Source organism: Brienomyrus brachyistius, chromosome 3 (genome assembly GCF_023856365.1).
Source record: "Brienomyrus brachyistius isolate T26 chromosome 3, BBRACH_0.4, whole genome shotgun sequence".
NCBI classification, from domain to species: Eukaryota; Metazoa; Chordata; class Actinopteri; order Osteoglossiformes; family Mormyridae; genus Brienomyrus; species Brienomyrus brachyistius.
In genome coordinates, this window is record NC_064535.1 from 3,341,183 (window position 1) to 3,364,122 (window position 22,940).

A 22,940-nucleotide genomic window follows, 5' to 3' on the forward strand; every position below is an offset into this window, starting at 1 on the left:
CGGTGAACACCGAGCTCATCTACCTGGGTTAACGTGGATGGCATGGGAGAGGAAGATACTGACGGGCTAGCTTAACAGGGGCTGCGCTCCCTATAGCATTCACGCCTCCAGTTAGCGACCCCCCCCCCCCCCCCCCAGAGTGTGCTGCTTTTCAATTAGGAGGCTACATCACAGTAACTAAAGCTAAGGAAAGCAGGCAAAGGAAAACCCCTGATGGTTCTGCTTGCGTCCAGCTTGCATTAGTTACACAGGCAAATGCTAGTAGTACCATCTTACCCATGCTGAGCTAGTAGGTAGTGTTATCAAGTTAATTTTGAAGTGATGGGCAGATTTCGCTGTCCGTCTTCGTGGGCTGTCTCTCTGGCCTTGGTAGTGTTGTTACAACTCAAATTTCTGCATAATATGGATTTTCAGTGTTATGATCTTCATGGTCAAATTGTTAGCTTTAAGAGACGTGCACATTCCGTTCTGTAATGTCGGTGGATGTCTGAGCCACAAATGAGAGTGTTGGGTCTCAGCCAGGGGAAACTCCGTTTAACGAAGTCAGTTTCACTCTGTCTGTAGCTCGGAGCATCTCTGGTGTTGCCCGGGGCAACTGGGAGGAGGCCCAGCGTCAAAGCCCACACCAGGGGGACTGGTGCCTCCGAGGGGCTCCGGGATTCCGTGCCGAGGGGACACTGGTGCCTCTGGTGCGGGCTGCTCGGCTTTGATTTCACACCAGATCAAAGCGTGTGGCTGCGACACAGAGACAGGATAGGGGACGGCTGAGGTGGCACCAACCCGAATGGTCTGGGAGGAACGTCTGAGCCCACTTTGTGGTCTGTTCATCTGACGCCTAGGGCTGGTCTTTAAAGATTCCATTAAAGAGAGCTCTCAATTTAGGCTAGAATTTCAGAAGAAAAATGTTGTGTTCGTTATGTGTCTTACTCGATTCTGGGCTGGATGGCAAATCTATTAATGAAATCCCTTCCTGGATCGTAAAATTGAAGGCCACTTCAATATTCCCATCAATATATCTGCTGGCAAAACAAATGACTTGGTCAAGCCACCTTTTCTCTTCCTTCCACACAGATGCATCACATCAGGGAGTAATGAAAGACGTCAAGTGGTTTAATGCACCTATCGCACACATCTTAGTAACAGCACACCCAGCCTGTCATCTTCCATTACAGCCTGGATCCCCCCCCACCCCTGCTGTTCAGTTCAGCTGTCTATTTGTCTTCTGACAGACTCTCCCTTGTCCTGAAGGTCACTGTCCTGTCGGGTTACTATTTCTGGAATGGGCGGTGCCCTTATCAGGCATGGTGGACATGAAAGACATATTAATGATGAAAGGTGGGATCTCGATGGTACTGTGAGGATCGGGAACGCCTGATGATGCCACAGTGAGAGGAATTCCATTTTGTTACAAATATGTTCTGTGAAGTTTTATCAACGCTTCATAATATATAACTCTACATTACTCTGCATTACTCTACATTACTCTGCATTTGTCATCTCTGCTGACAAAGATGGAATTCTCTGGTTGTCTGGGGAAAATGGAAATATATTCTGTAGTTTCATTAGATTATTATTATTTTTTTTTTTACTTATATTACCTTTAACCATCATTCTGAGGAGGCCAGATTTTTCCGCATCCAATGACGCACAACTTGGATTTATTCTGCAAATGTTGCCAGAGTGTTTCCATCGCAGTGTTTCTGCAGTGACCAATGGGTACCCGAGGGTGCCATCACTGGAATAACGGTAAGGCGTGACTGTAAGGTGGTGAGACTGAAGGGCTTCCTCATTCGCCCACGGTGCTGCTCACCAAATAGGAAACCCAAGAGCAGTATACTATTTTGGCATGCATTTTCCTGGATAAAGTATCGGCAGTCCGGAGAACTGAGGCCCTGAATAATGTCACAGGGACCTGATGAATTATGGATGCGGGACAAAGACTCAGGCACTGCAACACAACCGATCCAGACCTTGGCGGCCTTGGCGCCAAGCCGGGAGAACGTGATTGAAGAGTCGGAATAGTTGACTTGGGGTATCTTTATTTAATGAGCTCTGCTAATGGCAGCTAATTTTTTTTTCACGGGGCTGGGGGTTCCAATCAGTTCAGGAGTGCCCCTTCTTGGGATAGAAATAGTGAGATTTTTATTGAGAAGGTGAGTACGGAATCAAAATAAATGGCGTATTTACCCACTGTAAGGCGGGTGTGGCTATTGATTGCGGGAGGGTCGGGTTAGTATGGAACTGGAACTAACTGAATATAAAGACCAGCTTTTGGATCATAAACTACAGCATGGACCTCAAAATAAGGAGGTGAGGAAGATACCTGTAAGTTGTCAAGTAATGGGAAAAAATATATATAGAGAGAGTAGGTGTTCATTAGTTGTCTTGCATTCAGCATCTTGCATAGTGTCCATTCCAATAGCGACACATGAAGACCAGCATCTCTTTGTGCCGTACCAGCTTGGTGTGATCACTGCACGGGTGGCTGTGGGCCACCACTGTCTGGCTATTCAGGAGACGAGACTGACCAGTGCAATTTAACAAGTGACAAGTAATGAGTTTGGTTCCCTTTGGTCAATCCTTCTACAATAAAGCTCTGTCTCCTTGAGGCCTGAGTGCCCCCACCCCCACCATCCAAAGTCTTTGGCTTCGTTCGTGATCTGAATTCCATTCTTCTGCTGCGAAGGTAGGATTGTGCTCTGTTGTCAAGGAAACCGTCCACAAGACCCTGTGCATGTTACCTGCGTGCAAGAAAGTAACTTTGGAACAGTAGAGCTAATGAAAGGAAATGAACCTGGGTTGTACCCTGCATTCCATCTTTTTTTTTCATCTTTGGTTGAGTCCCATACGTTGCATTTCAATGCAGATATTCAGCAGTGCACAAAATGCATGGCTAATCAGCAGCTGAATGGGAGGGATGTTGGCAGTTCAATATGTATTCTAAATTTGGAACTTGGGCTTTCCTCCATGGTTTCCTCATCATATTGCAAATCGTGTGGCACAGCTGAATATTCCACCGGGGTCACAAGACATCTGACAAGTTTGCGCAAGTCAAGATCTAAATCTCTAAAGAAGCTGCTAAGTATGTATAATTATGCTGCGGTATTTCCACTTAGCTTCTTGGAACACCAGACACTACCACACACGTCACGCAGAAGATGGAGATGTTTGCTGTAATGGAAGAATAGATTTTCAGAAGTACCAATAGCATGAATAACCATGGTGTGGCACCTAAAGCCCTTTCCTGAAGCTCTTGAATGTATTAAGGTCGACAGGGAGGACTTCCCATAAGAGTGGAGCTTGATAAATCCATCACCCTTTTCCATCTGCTATGACACATTCTCATGTCAATTTACAAACCAGTGTTGTTTATGGTTCCTATAGCTATAGTGACACTGCTGTTTCAGAAAGACACCAATTGCCAGTTTAAACTTCCCTCTTGCCATCTATTTGACCAGACTGATTAGCCTCTACAAGTTTCAATCTGTGTCCTTGGCTCATCTCTTAGATTTCGTTTATTTCCGTGGGACCAGAAGCCGGCGGCTGGATTCTGCGTGTCGGATTACAGCCGCTGCTTCATTCGGGCGGTGAGCACCAGGTCCCGGATTTCCCACTGCTCTGCCAGTGCACTTCTTTTTCGCCGTAAATCAGACTGCCAGTGAATTATTTAATGAGTGTCCCGGACTTATCTCATTAGCATTTGAAAAGAGTTTGACGTTGTCTAAACGTCCTCCCAAACTGTTTTGCACCAAGCTAATTTATTTAAGAGCTCGCACCTCAATATGGTATCTGCTGTACTTGGTTCAAAAATAAGTCACTGATGTTTTGATCAAGTCTGGTAAGTTGTGTGTTTAGGTCAGCTGAGTCAGCCAGATGTAGTTTGAAAAGGAATCTGTTGGCCGAGATACAAACAAAGGGCTGCGCGTGTCTGTGGAACTTTCCATGGCACGAAATGCATTAGTTGTAGGGTCCTCCTCTAATCATCACGTTCTGTGCTAAAAGAAGCTCTTGTTAATCTATGACTATGATTGTCACACTGAAGACAGATGGTATCCCAAGGATTTAATTGCAAGGAAATTTGTCAAAGCATTTGAGGGAAGACCTGGCTGCCTTGGCATTGGGCCAAGGTAGGTGAGTATGTGCCTCTCACTTGCCCATGAAGACTCAGTTTACTTGTAACACCAGGTGAAGCAGATCATGTGTATTGCCGGGGATTTAAGGCAGATTTTCGACCTAACTTCTCAACGTGCGGAGCGGGAGACGGCACACTCTCATGTCCACCTTGCAGCACAGACTATTTCTGCGCTAAATGAAGAGGATAAACTGCAAGGGAAGACGTGCAGCATCAGGGTGTGGTGAAGGCAGCTTGACGCAGAAAGCGGCATGATGAAGCACGGCCCTGCTGACTCGTTCCTGCGGTCCCACAGTGTTCTCGGGCTGGTCCAGCATCCAGCTCCCCGACACAGGCTACATGAGGCAGAGATTACACCCCTGGCAGTCTCCCATCTGTAGATTCATAGGAATCCTCAGCATCCCCCGGAGTGTCGTGCATCTCTATCTCCCGGGAGCCTCCGAGGACTCACAAGACTGGGACTCCCTGTTCAGTGGCTCCATGAATGAACCTCTTGCATTGTTGAATACCTGTACCCCCCCCCCCCCCAAACCCCTCTCGCCCCGACTCTAAAAGGCATTCCATTGTTTTCAAAGAAGCAAATTCAGGGAGTGTCCGGCGTGCTCACATGGGTTAGTGATTCCTCCAGAATCTTGCAATGAACTCTGAACCTATACATACAATTTTGTCCTCCCCCCCTCTACCATCCACACCCTTGCCCTTTATAGATGTAATGAGTGGCCGGTTTGACATTCTCTGACAGTTGGGTAATTCAGGTCCAGAGAGTAAAAGTCCAGACCAGGATTTTGTTTCAACCAACCAGTTGACTGCTCTGTGACTGTGACTCTTTATGCTCAACTGGTTGGTTGAAACTAAATCCTGGTCTGGACTTTTACTCTCTGGACCTGAATTACCCACCTCTACTCACTGAATAACTAGGTCAAACAATTACTCAATGAAAGGCTCAAGATGTGATTTCCTGTATTTGCTTATTGTAACTTGCAGTCAGCTAACATAGTTTTGGGTTTGGTGTTCTTACCAAGGGGGTGGCACGGTGGTGCAGTGGTTACAGTGGTTAGCACTGTTGCCTCACACCTCTGGGACCCGGGTTGGAGTCTCCGCCTGGGTCATATGTGTGCAGAGTTTGCATGTTCTCCCCATGTCGTCGTGGGGTTTCCTCTGGGTACTCCGGTTTCCCCCCACAGTCCAAAAACATGCTGAGGCTAATTGGAGTTGCTAAATTGCCCATAGGAGTGCATGCGTGAGTGAACTCCAATTAGCGACCCAGGCGGAGACTCGAACCCGGGTCCCAGAGGTGTGAGGCAACAGTGCTAACCACTGCACCACCATGCCACCCCTGTTGTCATTGATAATTTTTTCTATTATTACAGCTTAGTTTACAAAAAATGAAAATGAGGTGAGGCATTGTATTTATATAGATCTAATTTTTATATGGATGTTCTCATATTCATAGTGATTTCCGGCTCTTTTGGGAGTTTCTCTCCCCGCGTGTAACACCCATGTGATCAGTTCAGGGGTTCTTAGCAGATGTCGCTTGGCCCTTCAGTGTCATTGACAATGACCTTGTCAGGAAATAATAGCCTTTCTACTGGAACATTGGTGATTTATTCAGTCCAGGTGCAACAGTGGTGATCTAACCCAGCATATCTAAGGTTTTCTTGCAGAAATGTCTTTTTCTGCAGGTGTTGCATTCTGGTTTTGACTGAGCTGAATCCTGCTTGGATTCAGGTGTTTGCGACAGAGTGGAATAAATGCTTTTATGAAGTCATTGCTTTCATGTACAGAAAGTGGACTTTGCATGGGCCCGGTATGGTCCATATAGGCGTGTTCCAGCCCAGACACAAATGGCAACTCGATCGCTTTGCAGTCGGCCTGCCTGCTTGTCGCGTCCATGAGTAAATACGAAATCGAGGATGTGGCAGGTAATCGGCCGTATCTTTACCTGCCCGTCCGCTGTGAGCTTCCTCCGGTGTGTGGAAGATGTGGGGGTGGGGGGAGGCTGATTCCGAGATAAACAGCCGAGACCCTCACGCCAGCTGTGCACACACACACACACACACACACACACACACACACACACACACACAAGCGTGCGGGAGCCCGGGGGAGCAGCCTGGCTGCTCTTGGCACTGTGATTGCTCTGTTTCACGCAGGCCGAGCACCGGCGTCATGCTCCAGATTCCTAATGGACATGTAGTAATCAGATCAGCTTTTCCTGATTGTTATTACACTCACACATTCAGCTGTGTCCGCCTCTTGATGTGACCCCACCCCCCTTTACTGTATGTTAAATATGTGACACCTGAGTGAAAACCAGACAGGGTGGGTTTTTTCCCATCACTAAGCAGAGGACTGGGCTCCCATCCTCCGTCGTGATCCTCCGCTTCCCACATTTGGTAACTTTGATACAATTTGAGTGTCGTCTCACCTCCAATCCTGTGGGTCTTGACGGCACTGGGGATCTTGATTGCCCTTCCTTGTCATCATGAAGGCTGTACCCCTGTCACAGGAAAAACCAAAAAAAAAAACTGATAAAGAGGCAGAATGTCCCCAGAAACCGGGATGCTGTATAATTCCACCAGCAGACCCTGTGTACTGGAACATTGTAGCTTATGCTTGGCTTTGATTGGCCAAGAAAAATGTGTTCCTGCAATGACTGACCAATGAGGGTATAGGGGCAGGAAGACGCCCTCAGATACACTGCCTCTTTCCCCCCCTGATGCCCCGCCCACTGTGCTTGCACGCACACTAGAAATTGCTCGCAGTTGACCTTGGATGGAACAGGCCCACAATGTATCCTCCTTGCCCTCAGGTCTGCCATATGGACGCAGAGACGCTGCCAGTGGGCTTTTACGGAAAAAGGGAAAACTCCCACCGCGATACCACTCTTATCTTATGAAAAATGACACGGCTGTAACTTTCTAAAATATGTTTTACCATTATAATCATTCAGGTTATAATATTATCAATTGTTAATGTGCTGCTAGGTTAATTAATAATAACAATGTAATGCTCTTCCTGCCTCACTGTACAAAAATGTAATTCTAATCTCTATAATTAATAATTCTCTTAGTGGGCACTTTTTGGGTAAGTTCTTTGCTTGCTCTTAGTCATCAGTAAAGTACATCGGAAAAAAATGCTTACTAGGGAAAACCTGTAAGCGTTTGATTTATTTATTAGTTTTGTGGTGATTAACTTACCATTACAAGTTGTACCTTGTGAGGCCAAAGACGCGAGGGTCATGCTTGTGTGATTCTGTAAATGTTATACGGTTTGTTTACATAGATACCCAGACTCTTGGCCAGCAATTTTCTCTGCAGAGTTCATGGTGAAATAAAATGAAATAAAATGTCAACCGTGACAGATGAGGGCCAGGCATCCCGAGCACTGGCTTTGGTCCTGAATTGGTCCTCGGTTCCTTCCTTTTATTTTCAGTTTCTTCAAATACAAGGCCTCTGCAACCTTATGAATGTCCGGCTTCAGCCATAATTAAGACTGTGAATGCAGTGTGTCTTTCGTTAAAACCAATTTAAATTCAGGAAAAGCACCTGTATTCATTATTTAAGTGGCATCGTGATTGAACAGAAAATTGATCTTTTGGGGTGATTGAATGGCCTGTTCTATAATAACCTTCTCTATGCCAGCGCCGCCTAATGTCTACCAGGAAGGATTTCTATGCGATCTTGTATCTCTGTGATTGATATAATATACATGTAAATTCTTATCTTGGTGTTGTGGAACAAGTGCGATTGAATGCGCTCAACCCACATTAAAAGAAGTCAAACTCGAATGTAGCACGTTCCCCCATCCCCCACAACTGCGATTTTAGCGCTTAGCGGCAAGTAGAGCGCTATACCCAACCATCACCCCCGGCAGAAAACGGCGACCCTTCTGTGTTTTCTCGCGCCCTCGTGACAAAAGCCATTTCGTAGGCTGTAGGTGGGCTCGTCTCATAAAACCGCGAAGGAAGTCGACTAGAGAGAGCCGCAAATGGCAGCAGGGGGTAAGTGAAATACTTTGGGCACATTACTATAGCTAGTCCTGCTGATGAGCCCACATGATGAGCGACTGTGTCCCCAACACCTAGAATTTTAATCAAGTTGCCAAGAAAAGTGGTGGGTGGAATTATTGTGCCCCTGTCAGACAGGAGCAGCTCTTTCTGGTTCCTTTGTTCGATCCCGTCAGCTTAATCCAGGCAGTGATTGATGGAACGTGGTGAACGCATCACTAAAGAAAGGGTACTGTCTCTTTAAAAAGCCACTCCTTCTGGAAGGTATAGCTTGTTTGTAGTGTGCACCAGAGCCTGTAAGTCATGGGGACGAATGCCCGTCATTAACGGTGTTCCTCCAGCAGCGTTTATTCCTGTGCCTTGCTGCTTGGTCAGACCGGCTGGGATGCTGCCCCTTGCATCGATAGTGTGATCCTTCTCTCCGTCAGTAAAGGTCTGCTCATTTTATGCTTTTCTCGTAAAGTCATCCCGAGTTCTTTTGCCCTCTACAATATGGCCTCCATTGTGAGAGGCTTTAATCATGAAGCGTCGCGGATTTTCATTAGTCGCTCCGTGCCGCACGAAGCTGTGAACCTGACCGTTTCTTTAATCCTCGGTTTAAATCATTGGCTGCTGCCGTTTTAGCGGTCGGCTGATGGTCTGAAGATGGAAGTGGTCGCATTATGAGGCCTGCATCATTGTATTAATGACCATTTGTTCAAACGTATACCATCTTTAAAACGTAAACTAGTGCATGTTCCAAGTGGTTTGTGTTCCCTTAGAAAACTATGATCCATGTTCTTCACACCTTCATCCCACGGTCTGAAATTTGTGCGCCTCCAGTTTCTGCTGGTCTTTAATGTGAACTTTGTGCATGGAAAAGACCCAGGACTGGGAGCGCTGCAGGGGCTTTAGGGTGATCAAACGCCGCCATCTTCCAGGCTGGGGGTGCTGGATCTCACAGGATCTCACAGGACGTCTCTGTGCCTTGTGGCAGGGTGGTACACGCTCGGGCCACAAAACTCCAGACCTGGAGCATCTGGTGTCCTCAGACTGGGATTAGTGAGGTCTGCTACGTGATTGGTGTGAATATAGGTTTTCCCCAGGACCCCCTCCTCTTCCCTTGCAGCTGCATCAGGGAGATAAATAGGATTCTCCTCCACCCCCGTGCCATTCCCCCACCCAAAAAGCTCCATTATCAGGCTCCTTGCATCTTGAAGGATGTAGTAGCCAGTTGAGTGTCTAGGGGAATTAAACTTGTGTGATTGTGGCTCCCGAAATTAGGAGTGTTTTGTGGCTTCACTTTGACAAACACTATGTTCAAACGTAGAGTTGGCTCTAATGCTTTATTTAACAGCAAACATTCTTGTTATCGAAATGAGTTTGGACTTTTAGGTACTTTTTTTTTTTCCCCCTGTCGCTTTTCAGCAGCAGTTTTCCTTATTGTGGAGCTAGTTTGCGAGTGAGCTGTAGGCTTGGAGCCAGTCCTCTAATTGCATTACGACCTTGTCCCCTTGGCATCGGCCACAAGATCCATCCAGCCGGACTCAAGCCCTCCGGGTCCCTAATCACCCCCTACAAGGTGGAAATTGTTCTAAACGTTTGTGTTTCCCCTCTGGCTCCAACTTGCCTGCATCCACCCACTGGGTAACCTTGAGAAAGTGCCCGTTATTGGTATCAACTCGGTGAGCGACCTCAAGTGGTACCGCCATTATCCGGGGCTGTGGCAGGATAGGCCTCAAGCAGCCATCGCCAAGGGACTTAACAAGCTGTGAGGCTTCGCCCTGACTGGCTGGTATTTCCTTCGCGAGGAGCCGACAAGCTGGTTGCATAACAGACCCCGCTGACACTGCGCTTCCCACGCCTCTAGGCACGCAAACACCAGGGTCCGTCTTCAAAATCAGTTTACGGTCGCCCGTGGGTGAGGGACTGTCCAACTTCCCAGGTCTGGACTTGTGGGAAAGTACTGATGTTACGTCAAAAGCTTTGGCTGCAAACTGTGGATTTGAGGATTCAAAGTCTCATTATGATATATACTTACACGACAAATCTGTTAGTTGCACGTTAGCCCACACACTCATAACATATACGGAGAACAATACATAAAAACAACACAGGCGAGTGTAGACGCTAAGGACAATCTTGCAGTATGTGACTGACCAACTTGGGACCGGCGTTGACTATTTTTCTCGAGATAGATTATCAGAGGAAGTAATAATGAGGAAGTAGGTTGCCAATTGAATCAGGGGTCATTGTCGTTATTACAGTCTTACTTGTAGAGGTCCGATCTTTTCTCATACCGCATTGGTCTCGTCTGATAAACGTCTGTTTCGACAGTGTTTATAAGCATCACCCAGCTGTGCTTCCCTCTGTCTCTTATGGCTTTATGAATCTCCAGCCGTCTTCAGAACCCGTGGTCAGTGATTATTTATCTCACTGCAACATACCTTGGATGGAAGCATCCAGATTTTAACTGGATGAAATGTATATACATAGATGCTCTTCCCCAGCCTGCCATGAAAACCATTTCAATAATTACCATTTAATGACTGTTCATCCAAAGTATTTCTTGATAAACCTGGCTTGGTGTCCCAAACACATATTTAGGGGATTGTGTTATGTATGTATAATCAAAATACAGGTTATTTTTTTTCTTTTCATTATTTCCTTTTTGTGATTCAGCTGTGGGTGATACGGTTAGCTTCAGGCAGATTGCACTGTCACTATCCACACTGCCTTTACAGATGATAAAATGCTCCAGGCCATTAATTAAGTGTCTCCAGCACATTTACAACGTGACGTGTCTTTCCACTGGCCAGAAGCTTTGCGGAAAATGTGACGTCTGTAAACATGATGTCATTTTCCATGTCACTAAAATTCCTGGCTGAACGCAGAAATAGGATGGAAGTTTTTATTCGTTTTAAATGAGCTTTAGAAATCGTGTTCTAAATATATCCTGTCTGGACCTCTGCTAGAGGTTCCTTTCATGTTCACAGTTCACAGTAAATGGTCATATTTCATATATAATTTGCACCAGAAATGCACAACAACTTTTTTGAAGACAGAGATCCTTCGTGCCAAACTTCATATTGTTGATTTTCTCTCGCATTCTCTGTCCTCCAGCCTCGCTCTGCATCCGGATAAAACTCAGGTCGCTACTGGCCAGGTGGGGAAGGACCCATACATCTGCGTGTGGGACACGTACAACATGCAAACCACCTCCATCCTGAAGGACATCCACACCCACGGGGTGGCCTGCCTGGCTTTCGACTCGGATGGACAGGTGCGGCGAGACCCCTCCCCTCTATGCTGCTACCCCAGTGAACGGATGGTGCCTTTTCATGTGCCCTGTCTTACTGGGATCCATGATCTACCTATCCACTATAGCTGGAGGTATGGTCGATCCTGTACTCACTTCCTCCCATTGGCTCTACCGGCAGAGGGAGGGGGAACACCCCTCTGGTTGATGTATATGAGAGCCAATTGTTTCGCCTCTTCCACTAGCATCGAGTGCAGTCATGTAGGACACAGCAGGAGTGTGGAGAAGCTGCAGAATAAGTACGGCTGAGGATCTTTTTCCTCATTCTCCATTGACAAATGCAATGTCACCTCTGAGATTGTGGCCAATGAAGAATGTGTCCCTCGCGTGCATCAAGTAATTGATTGGACGAGGACAGCTGGATGCGGTGCGGATGTGTGGCAGAATGCTATTAGCGCCACAGCGAGCTACATAATAACATCGTCAGGCAAACACACCCGGCCGTAGCAGAAGAAACACAAGGCGTAGAACCGGAAAACTAGACGGGGGTCTAGGTGTTCAGACGCTCTTTTATTAGAAGGGTGTTATTTTTATGTTGGTGTTTTCATTAGTCTGGCCCTCGGAGTGGATTCGCTTGCTGTTTTTGCAAGTTGGGGGGTGGGGGGTAAACAGCCCACAGGACGCTGTGTTAAAACATTTGTGGAAATGCGGGGTGGTACAAGGTCCTCTTCCAATTGCGTTAAAGGCAACCTGAATTTCTGGAGGGCCCTGTGAAGGTTTGGAACACCAAACAGGTTCCTTTAAATTTCAGCTCTATCTTTTGGCTTAAGAGCCTGTCCACTTCTCTTAATTGAAAGGGGAGACATGAAAAAGTCAGTGAAATACCCCCCTCTCCCTTTCAGAGGGCCAGAGCCAAGCTGAACACCAGCTGTCTTCTGGATCTGCTGAAGGTCATTCTGCTGCTCCACACCATAGGATTCAGCAGGCATCACGGTCCAGGAATGTCACCCAAGATCTTTCCTTGGGCCAGACAGCTTGATTAAATATTTAATCATCTTCTTCACCCCACATGCAGTGACATAACACAGGCTTTATATCTGAGGCTTTGGCTGGCTAGACTGAATGTCTGATATCTCCAGAAGTTGGTTCTTCACCTTGACCTTCAGACAGATCTTTCTGCAGCCATTGTTTCCCCTGCGATTGTTCAGCTTTTTTCATAGCATTGACCTTCTTTTGTTACTTATGTTAGTTCAAAAATCTTTAAAGGTCAAGGGAAGCCTGTTCCCAGATTGTCTACAGACTCACTCACTATTCCCACATGAATTCTTGATAGAAATCGGAACACTTTATTGTCCAATATCTTATCTTCATGAACATATGGGTCTGATCTATGTTGATTTGCTATCCTCAAATCGTTCTACCAGGTAACACTATGTAACAAAACTCCACCTCTTCTTTCCCTCAGCTAATTAAATTAAGGCTCCTGCACATTTACATACAGAACCGAATTTAATTGGCTGAGGCTCAGATGGGGCGGAGTTTCATTAGTATAATGGCCAAGCACAGTAGGTTTCCTGGGCTCCCAGCAGCATTCGTCAGTCTTACCACCAGCCGCCCTCCATCCTCACCATCTACTGTCAGTTCTAGACTTCAAACCCTTTTTGAATCATGGGGAATGTCGGAATCCCATCTGTTCCTGTTTACCTGTTACCCTTAAACTTTAGAGTGCAAACATATTTCAATTCAGTTTTATGCTTCAGATGTGCTACTGGATTTTACTGAATCTCAAATGTCAAGTTATATTGAAAGGCGCTATCAGGTCAGACTATGAGGGGTGAAGGCCGACCCGCCTCCTTTTGATGCGCACGCTGTCACGTCGAACAAGAAGACCAGCCGCTCATTGTACCTCACTGGCCTCTCGCTCCTGTTCCATCTACTGTGTGCTGGATGCCCTGCAGACAGCTGCTGCTTCTCTAGCTGGAATTGCTACTAATTAGCAGTGTTTCAGCTTCCATGTTATAAATGAGACCGGGCTGTTGTCTCAGATATATTGAAACGGCTACATTATTGCTGTGCCGGATTCATAAAAATGCAACCGACGATTATCCCAACCGATTTGCAGCACCTCCTTTATCGGTCTGCCGGAAGCTTCATTAGCGTATCCCTGGCTTGTCAGCTGCGTGGCGTCTTCCTCTGCAATGGCCTGGCCGCAAACTCTGATTAGAAGTGATGACCTTCAGCCTGGCACGGGGCCGGAATCGCCACTGTTTTCTGACTGTTTTCTGAAGTCTGCGTGGGCACCGTGTGGCACAGGCTCCCGCACCTCCGGGTCGTTTTGTCAAGGGGACCTTCGGCGTAACTCTGTCTCTCTTGCTCCCTTGGTAGCGATTGGCGTCAGTGGGTCTTGATGCCAAGAACACGGTGTGCGTGTGGGACTGGAAGAGGGGCAAAGTGCTGGCTTCGGCGACCGGCCACTCGGACAGGGTAGGTGCACGTCATCGCCGAGGGTCGCAAGGAGGCTTCTTGGCCTGGGAATCTGACATATGTGTGGTGCAGATGGGACCATTGCCCGGGGAGTTCTGTGCTGTACTTCCACACGTCTTCCGGCACGCCCAGACCCCTGAGGTCTCCGCCTCTCTGACTGGGTCCACCGCAACTTCTCAGGCTGCTCTCAGGAGACCTGTATCTGTACTGGGATCAGCCATGGTGTCAGTGCCAGAGCAAATTTCATGGGGCCTGATATTTTCAAGGGGCATGGGGGAGGGGGGGCAGTAAAAGTTATTGAGTACCATCCCACCACATTAAGCAAAAAGACATTTCAGCTGTACTTCAATTCAGTTCAGTTCATTTCAATTCTATCCAATTCAATTCAGTTTAATTCAGTCACTTCCTTTATCCCCAAGGGGCAATTAAAAAGGCGCGTGGCGTAGCACAGCAACCATTCACACATAACAATAAATGGCTGTGCGTAAATACAGCACAGTACTTGCACAATATGCTGATTATCATTCCTCTTTTGCAATATTTTCGGGGGCACAGTTGGTCATTTGGGGGTGACTAGACCTCCCTATGATGTCAACACCGCCTGTAGACAGGGGTGCGGTGGGTAGAGGATGGATGGGGTTCAGTCAAGTGGACAGGGAGAGCAGACCCCCCCCACCTTCAGCCCGTGCCGCCACCCCCCCCCCCCCCAACACTACTGCTGCTTTCTCGGCGAATTGGCCGAGCCGCATCCCAGGGGAACCTTGCAGCCACTGTCATGGTGACTAATGGCTTCATCCAGCGCAGGGACTGTGGTTGCTTGGGTTGCTACCAGTTGTTTAAGTGGTGAAGTGGTGTAAAATGAATTGAAGGATAAATTCTGCAAGCGGCACCCCTTTGTGTGTGCGTGTGGTTTGTGCTCTGAGCATGTCTGTGCACGCCCACAAGCGCGTGGCCGTGGTTGCCTCGACAACCTTCTCCGAGCCAACAGCGGCTCCCATCTACTCACCCGTGTCTTTTCTCAGATCTTTGACATCACCTGGGACCCATACCAGCAGCAGAGGATGGTGAGCTGCGGGGTGAAGCACATCAAGGTGAGTCCAGACCCCCCCCCCCCCCCCCCCCCCCGTCTGACTCGGAGGTGGGACCAGTCGACGAGCTCCAGACCCCGTCCCATATCCCATTAAGGCAGAGCCCTTCATGCTGGTCACGCAGAGCGTCATATGTTTGACGCCGCCTTCTTCTCAGTGATGAGCAGAGCATCTCTAGGAAAGTCCATTCTGAACAGAGCTTCAGGTCTGCCATCAGAAACTATAATCTTTTCTTTCACTTTTTGAGTTTGAGATCCTCAGGACTCCATTTGGGTTCGCTATGGTTTCCACATTTTTAAATCAGCGGTTTATTCTGCTTCATGTAATAAATGAATGTTTTAATGTTGAATTATATATTGCTATATTTGAAGTATGAATATATACTTAAGCTGTAGTGATTTTTCCTGTGTGGTAATCAGTTACACTTGTAATGCACTGTCATGCACATCATGTTAGTGTAACGTAGTGTAACCACACAGACTAGGAAGCACCATGTATAATATGGAAATTTGGGTTTTAACTTAGAAGATGAACAGAAGTGTCATGAATTATGGTCAGTTTGCACTCAGTTGGGCCATTTTTTGCCTCTCATGTGACCTAATTACAAAGTGGACAGATATACTTAAATGCAAGCGGAATAGCACATGAATGCATGGTCGACACAGGTGGTGAGCTCACTGCTGATTATCGTGTGCATGCTTCTACCTAACCTGCGCATTCATGACATGGCACAAATGTAGGCCATTTTCCTTTCTCTATATTTGAAAAATTATGAATATCTGAATTACGTGATGAAGCCGCTGATGCAGTGCTCGGGATGAAGGAATCGCTCTTGCAGAGTTTCATTCAAATAACCCCATATATTAGTGCGCAAAACATAAATGATTTGAAAAATAAGAGTGTCTTGGTGCATGCGTTCCGCTGATTATGCTGCCGGACGAATCCGGCTGAGGGTTTCTCAGAGAACATTGTGACCTGCTCTATAATATCATTTCACTGGGTGACCATCTACCTGGTTCGGCCCGGCACTTGCTCTCAGATCACAAATGAATAAATATTTTAAGAAAGTTTCTCCAAGAGATACTGCATGGGACGCAGGTCTTGTAAGAGGTGTTAGGATCCAGCCAAGCAGAGTAACATATTTTACCACAATATGAAGTGGAATCATGCAGTGATCCACACTGGCATGTCACACTGCGAATCTGGGGCACAACCCTCACAAACTGAGGTTTATGGCAAAGAAAACAGACTATTTTGTTCCAAAAACCTTGGAATGCTTCAGAAGGACATTCACACTTCAAATATGTGCATTTTTTTTTTTGTTCATTTTCATTCGCATTTATTCAGCTCCAGCCGGCTGGTCGTCGTAAGTAGCTATTAAAGTGAGCTGTGATTTACTGTGACAGGTGAAGGTTCTTCACAAGGACAAATAAACAGGGAAATGGTGAATATTCGTGCTCTGGGCCGCCCCGATAAACAGATTGTGAATAGTGGGGGGAGTGAAAGTGCTAATTGAAATAATGAGTGGTAAGTTGGCTCATTCAAGCCATTTAAATGGATTATGAAGTGAATGGCACCCATCCCGTATGCAATGGTGCACAGCTGAGGTTTGGCGTGGCCTGATTGACGAGCGGTGGAATTTGCCGGGTCAGCCAACGGACGGCGAGCCAGGCATCGCCGTGGTTAAGGGGGGAGGAATCGATATGGCCCCTCCTCCAACCTGAGAGCTAGGCAGCCCTCCATCTGGAAGGCAGCCTTGTCCATCTGACCCAAAATCCGATTCTAGGCTCTCTGAAAGAAGACCCAGATCAACATGACATCATGATGATGTAATACGATGTGACACATGCTCCTGGAACTGAGGCCTGTGTGTCTGTGGGAAAACATGCCGGTCTGTGGCGCCACTAAATGCTGTCCGTCTAACGGGGGCTAAATGCTTTCTGAGCTTCTCTGTTGCCAAACCCAGCTGGACCCATTGCGACGAATGTATCTATCTAATTGCATTAATGCTAAAAAATAAAGAAATCACGTCAAATGACTGATGACTGTTAAATCTGCAGCTGGAAGATCACACCCAGTGCAGTTCAGGACCCACAATTTGTTCTGTCAGTCATCGCCAACTTACTCGTCTTCTCCTATCCGGCTAGCCCACCGCACGACTTGGCGCTCTGCCATGTCCGGTGTCATGTGACTTCCCCTTTGGCGCACTAATAGGCCGCGGACGTCAGAAGGCACATGGCACTGGCTGGCGGAGCCAAGCACCAGCAGCTAACCCAGAAAAGTGACCGGGATGCATCTCTGGGGGGTGTGGCTGAGGTATTGGGGCCAGGCAGCCTGGAGACACCCTCAGACCTGGTGTCCTAACATTCCAGACCTCACCAGGCCCGGCCAGCAAACACACACGCTTGCCAGCAGTTAACCCAAGGAGCTCTGTTAGCACAAACGACAGCACGCGGGGGGGTACCACACAGGTAGTATTAAATCTCTACGTGTCACCTTTTTGCATTCTCAGTGATGGGAGTTCCCCAGGATTAAACACCTCGCGATTTTGTTTATCTGTACGAAGCAGGCGGTGCGTTTCCAGAGCCTCTTTCTCGTCACGCACCCAGAGCCGTTTGCGTGGATTAACGAACGAGTCCCTTTCTTTTAACGGAAGTGCCGGCTCCGTGTCCTGTAATGCGACTCGGCCGGGTGGCTTTGGCTAAGCAGATAACCGAGGAGTGGCGTTAATGGACGTGTCGCTGCATGTAATGGGAGTTTTCCCACTAGCTTTACCAGCCCCCCACCCCCCCACCTGAAAATATCTCCGTCTCTCTGCTGCAGTTCTGGTCCCTGTGTGGGAACGCCCTGACCCCCAAGCGAGGGATCTTCGGTAAGGCGGGCGACCTGCAGACCATCCTGTGCGTGGCCGCCTCTAAGGAGGACGTCACGTACTCGGGGGCCCTCAACGGGGACGTCTATGTATGGAAGGGCATGAACTTGGTGCGCACCGTACAGTCGGCACATGGGGTGAGTACCCCCCAGCCTCATGACCATGCGGGCAGGTAAGCAGGCTATTGTGTGGTCACTGTCTGGGAGGGGAGGGGGCATCGTGGGTCTCCGATACTCATATCGGTGCAAGGCACGCGCAGCACCGCATTAACATGCTGTTCTGCGATCAGTGTTCCTGGGCGTCGGGTCGACCAGGAGGGTAGCAGGTAACACGCCGATTGCGGACACAGCGTCCATTAGAGAGCTCTGTCACTGTACCCTTGAGTGCCACTCTTAGCCTAAAATGTTCTAGTATAATATTCAGCCTTTAGAAAAGGTCAGAATTACAAGCTGCAGTTAGTAATAATGATCATATTAATAATGATTATACGAGGGCCGTAGGAGCTGGGTGAGGGGCAATGGAGTATATAGAAACTGTGGGATTAACCCTCAGTCATTCCAGCCGCATTGGATTATGGGTAAGGCAGGAGTTTGCCAGCTTTTCCATGAATTTTGGTTTTAATTACCCAGTTCTCTTTAGCAGTAAGTGACATTTCCTGTTCTGGGTACCGCTGATACCGAAAGAGGACCGAGGTTGGCCGCTTATATATTGTACGTTCAAAGACAGAAGAAGAGGACGACCTCGGATGTTCTGTGCTGAGGGTCCGTAGTGTACGCTGCAGCAAATACTCCCAGTCCATAGCCCGAGTAGGTGGATGAATGACGTCTCCGATCGAGAAATAAGTTGGCCTCCCTTTCATTTTCCTTAGCATGCCACTACCCCTCTGACATACGTCTTTTTCCCTTTCAAAGAAAATTCCCTTTTTTATTTTAACTATCAAGTTATTCAGGGGATGCATTGAAAGTGAGTTTCTTCGTTTTCCAGTACGGCGTGTATGTTTTTCTACCTTTGAAAGTACACACACACACACACATGAGAAAAAGCATTTCAAGGGCGTTTTCACCATAACGCACCACAGTCGGCATGCATGCGCACCGGCGTTGAAGGACTGTTGCTTTATTCATCCATCCATCCTCTAACCGCTTTTTCTAGTCAGGGTCCTGTCTGTGTTTTTCTTGTAGAACACAGGAGTGCCTCATTCACATTTTGTTTAAATTCGCGCTGATGTGTCACGACAGCGTAATGGGTTTTCCTGGCTTGCAGCTGCCTCCAGTTAAACTATCTGGACAATAAGAAGGTGATTATTTGTCTGTTTCATATGACCATATGACAGGTAAACATTTATTACATTTTATATGCCTGTAGACGGTTTAATGTCTGTATATGAAGTATACTCAAAGACAAATGCTGATGCTTATCGTTCAGTAAAACCCCATTTTGATTCAAGGTGCAGCTATTTACACTGAAAATCTAAAATGTAGGACTGTGCAAATGGACCATTATGTCTGTTGGGGCACGAACAGCCATGAAAATCTGCTTCTTCATTTTAATTGACTCGCCTTTTTTCCTTTCTTCTAGATTTTTTTACTGGAGTTCTGCCACAAAAGGTGCTTTATTTGAACCAAATAGATAGAGGAATGACGTTACCACAGTGGGTGGGGTCTGCATGCAGGAGACCTGTTAGACCACAGTGTGTGTTTGGGTCTGGGGGAGAGAAGTTGGTGTTTTTTTTTGTGGTAGCAGCAACTTTGGCAGCGTTGTGGTTTTGTGATCTGTTAAGAAGTTAAAAAGACCGATGATACTTCAAAGGATGTTTCAGTCCTCCTTCTCTCTCCTTTTCCATGCTCAAACACGAACGATTCTGCAGAGCTGGGGCGGCTGCCGGCTCGTAACTGGCAGTATGTGTGTGTGAACAAAGCATTCGTGTGGAATTATCTTCCTGCCATGAAATCAAAGCAGCACAAGGATGCAGAATGAGGGCTTTTTCCGGAAACAGGGCCGAGTCAATAAGTGGTGTAGGTTGCATACCAAGAGCTGCCTCTCACTCTCCCCTTTTCTCCATCTCTCTCTCTCCCCCTCTCTCACTCCCTTTCTCTCTCTCTCCCCCTCTCTTACTTGCTCTCTCACTCCCTCTCTCACGCTCTCTCTCCCTCTCTTTCTCTCTCCCCCTTTCCCCTCTCTCTCTCTTCATCTCTCCCTCTTTCTCTCTCTCCCCCTCTTCCTCTCTTACTCCCTCTCACACCCTCTTTCACGCTCTCACTCTCTCCCTCTCTTTCTCTCTCCCACTTTCCCCTCTCTCTCTCTTCATCTCTCCCTCTTTCTCTCTCTCCCCCCTCCCTCTCTCTTACTCCCTCTCTCACACCCTCTTTCACGCTCTCTCTCTCCCTCTCCTTCTCTCTCCCCCTCTCTCTCCATCTCTCACTCCCTCTTTCTCTCCCCCTCTCTCTCCATCTCTCACTCCCTCTTTCTCTCCCCCTCCCTCTCCTTCTCTCTCTCTCCCCCTCACTCTCCATCTCTTACTCCCTCTTTCACGCTCTCTCTCACTCTCTCCCTCTCCTTCTCTTTCCCCCTCTCTCTCCATCTCTCTCACTCCCTCTTTCTCTCTCCCTCCCTCTCCTTCTCCCTCTCTCTCCTTCTCTCTTCCCCTCTCTCTCCATCTCTCACTCCCTCTTTCTCTCTCCCTCCCTCTCCTTCTCCCTCTCTCTCCTTCTCTCTTCCCCTCTCTCTCACATCTATGTTGGGTTATCCCCACACCTCTCCAGGCGGGGATTTTTAGCATGTACGCCTGCGAGGAGGGCTTTGCCACCGGGGGGCGAGACGGCTGCATACGTCTGTGGGACACGGACTTCAAGCCCATCACCAAAATCGACCTCAGGGAGGCTGAGCAGGGGTATAAAGGTGAGGGGGGCAGGGCAGCAGAAGATGCTCCAGTTTGCCTGTGTCACTTTCTGGGGATCTTTCCGGGGAGTCTAAGTAGGTTTCTTGTGTGAGATGATCTCATACCTAAAATTCTCTCCATCAGCTGCAGGGGCCATCTGGGCTCTCTGATAGTCTGATACCATTATTCACATGTATTGTTTTTTTAACCACATTTCTTCCTTTTTTAAATCTAATACCCAAAAAATATGGAGTCAGACGAGTGGAAAGTACAGATTGAAACAGGTGTGTAGTTAGCGTGACGCTAATGCATTCATGACGACAGTCAGTCGGTCTGGTACACAGTGCGTTAGCCAGACTAAACCAAGCTGGGTCCGCGGGAGGTGTTGAACTGAACGGGTAACTGGCAGGGGAGTGCTTCTGATTAATGGCGCCTTCCTGAGGGCTGCGATTGGTCACTCCTCCTAATGAGCCACGGGCTGCCATCACAGGTGGTGTCATCAGCATGTAATTAGGCCTGGTTCCTGGTCGTCATCGTGGGATGGGGGGAGCAGATAATTAATCACCCGTGTTAAGTCTCTGCACTTAATTAGCATGTCGACTTTTTGGGTTGACGAAGAAGTGGAGCCAGTAGAGAGGGTTAAAGCGTTTCAGCGTGTATGTGCAGATCTGCATTCTTGTCTGGAAGGTTCTCCTGCACCAAACACCCTTTGTGTTCTTGTGCCTTGGTCTGTTGGGGTGCTGATCTCTGATCTCTGATCTCACTTCGATCCCAGGTGAGACGCGAGACTGATAGACGTCACTCTTGTAAGACCCGATCACCATTTCTACGAAACATCGCAGTTCTAAAACAATTATCTGAAAAACTGTGATTCTGGCTAAAAACTCGCTAAGGAGACCTGTAAGCGTGGGGTTTCACTTCCTGTAACCCACCCCCCTCCCCGCTGCTCTCCTCAGGGTGCGGGGGTCCTGAATATTAATGCCTGACCTTTCCAAGCCAGCGTGTGGTATCATTCCAGCCGGCTGCCTCCTTCCAGAGCCGCCCCGAGGGACGCCATTCATAAGGGGGCAGCGGGGGAGACCACCGACCCGGCCTCACCCCTACGAGCTTTCTGCTGATTAGTACGGCACACCTGGAGTGACTGTAAACTTGTCTTCCGGCTTGTGCATTTGGCCCAGTCTGAAGATACACTGATTGTGATGGCAGAGTGTATGGTGTCTTAAAAGGGGATAATGGCAGGAGATTCTGCCCTCACCTGCTGACTCCTAGTGGAGCCGGATGGATGCTGGTGGACCGACACCGCAGCTGCCCCCGCTCCCGGGTCCGGTTCCAGTTCCGGGCTCGGCTCTCAGCTTCCCCATTCACTGGGCGCCCAGGTGCCTTGCCTGGGGACGCTGCTGATTACTGTCCCGGTAATTAATTGGCTGTAATTATGAAGGTGATCAGCCTGGGCCTGTGAGGGCAGGGTGTGGGATTGTGGGACATTTTCTCGAGAGCCCACGTATTTGTGGGCCTGAGTGAGATCTCCATCTGCCCCATGTCGAGTCGCGGCACGGGGGGGGGGGGGGGGGGGTTATGCAATGGCACCTTGATGAAGGTATGCGCTGGCTGCTCCGACGGCCTGTCTGTAGCATTTGGTGACGCAGCAGGACAGGCAGGCATTACGGCGTCTGCGCATGCCTCATCTGCGCACGCCTCGTCTGTGTCTCCATCAGCTGGCATGCTGTCTCTCCACAGACGAGGCGGACAGGGGAAAAAAAAAACTCACACTGCATCTGGTAAGAGGAGAGGAGCTGAGTCACACAGGATTTAACCACAGCAGCTGGAAACGGGGGGGGGGGGGGGGGGGGGGGGGGGGCGTTTTTGTGGTTGTTTGGTCACACTACAGCCATGTGTATTTACCGCCGGCATCCTCGCCGCCAGGCCTGTCCATCCGCAGCGTCTGCTGGAGAGCGGACCGCATCCTGGCCGGCACGCAGGACAGCGAGATCTTCGAGGTGATGGTGCGTGACCGGGACAAACCACTGCTCATCATGCAGGGACACTGCGAGGGCGAGCTCTGGGCCATGGACGTGCACCCCAAGAAGCCTCTCGCCGTCACCGGGAGCGACGACCGCTCCGTCAGGCCAGTGTACTCTTGTGAATCCCCCTTCCTTTTCATGAAGTGGACTATTCTGGGTGGATGTTCCTTAACACAGAATGTTTTAAATCCCAGTAACCACATGGTTTTGCTCAGATT

The 22,940-nt window shown here is 48.3% G+C and overlaps 1 protein-coding gene across 6 annotated transcripts in view; it reads left to right on the top strand.

Moving 5' to 3' along the window:
* Positions 1 to 22,940, top strand: part of LOC125738113 (echinoderm microtubule-associated protein-like 6) — a 78,213-nt gene that overhangs the window by 12,587 nt on the left and 42,686 nt on the right. For all 6 annotated transcript variants that reach the window (XM_049006742.1, XM_049006744.1, XM_049006743.1 and 3 more), the window contains exons 2-7: positions 11,244 to 11,403; positions 13,765 to 13,863; positions 14,886 to 14,954; positions 17,775 to 17,960; positions 20,586 to 20,721; positions 22,625 to 22,826. In XM_049006742.1, the coding sequence (XP_048862699.1) occupies positions 11,244 to 11,403; positions 13,765 to 13,863; positions 14,886 to 14,954; positions 17,775 to 17,960; positions 20,586 to 20,721; positions 22,625 to 22,826 (852 nt within the window). The remainder of the gene's footprint in view (positions 1 to 11,243; positions 11,404 to 13,764; positions 13,864 to 14,885; positions 14,955 to 17,774; positions 17,961 to 20,585; positions 20,722 to 22,624; positions 22,827 to 22,940) is intronic.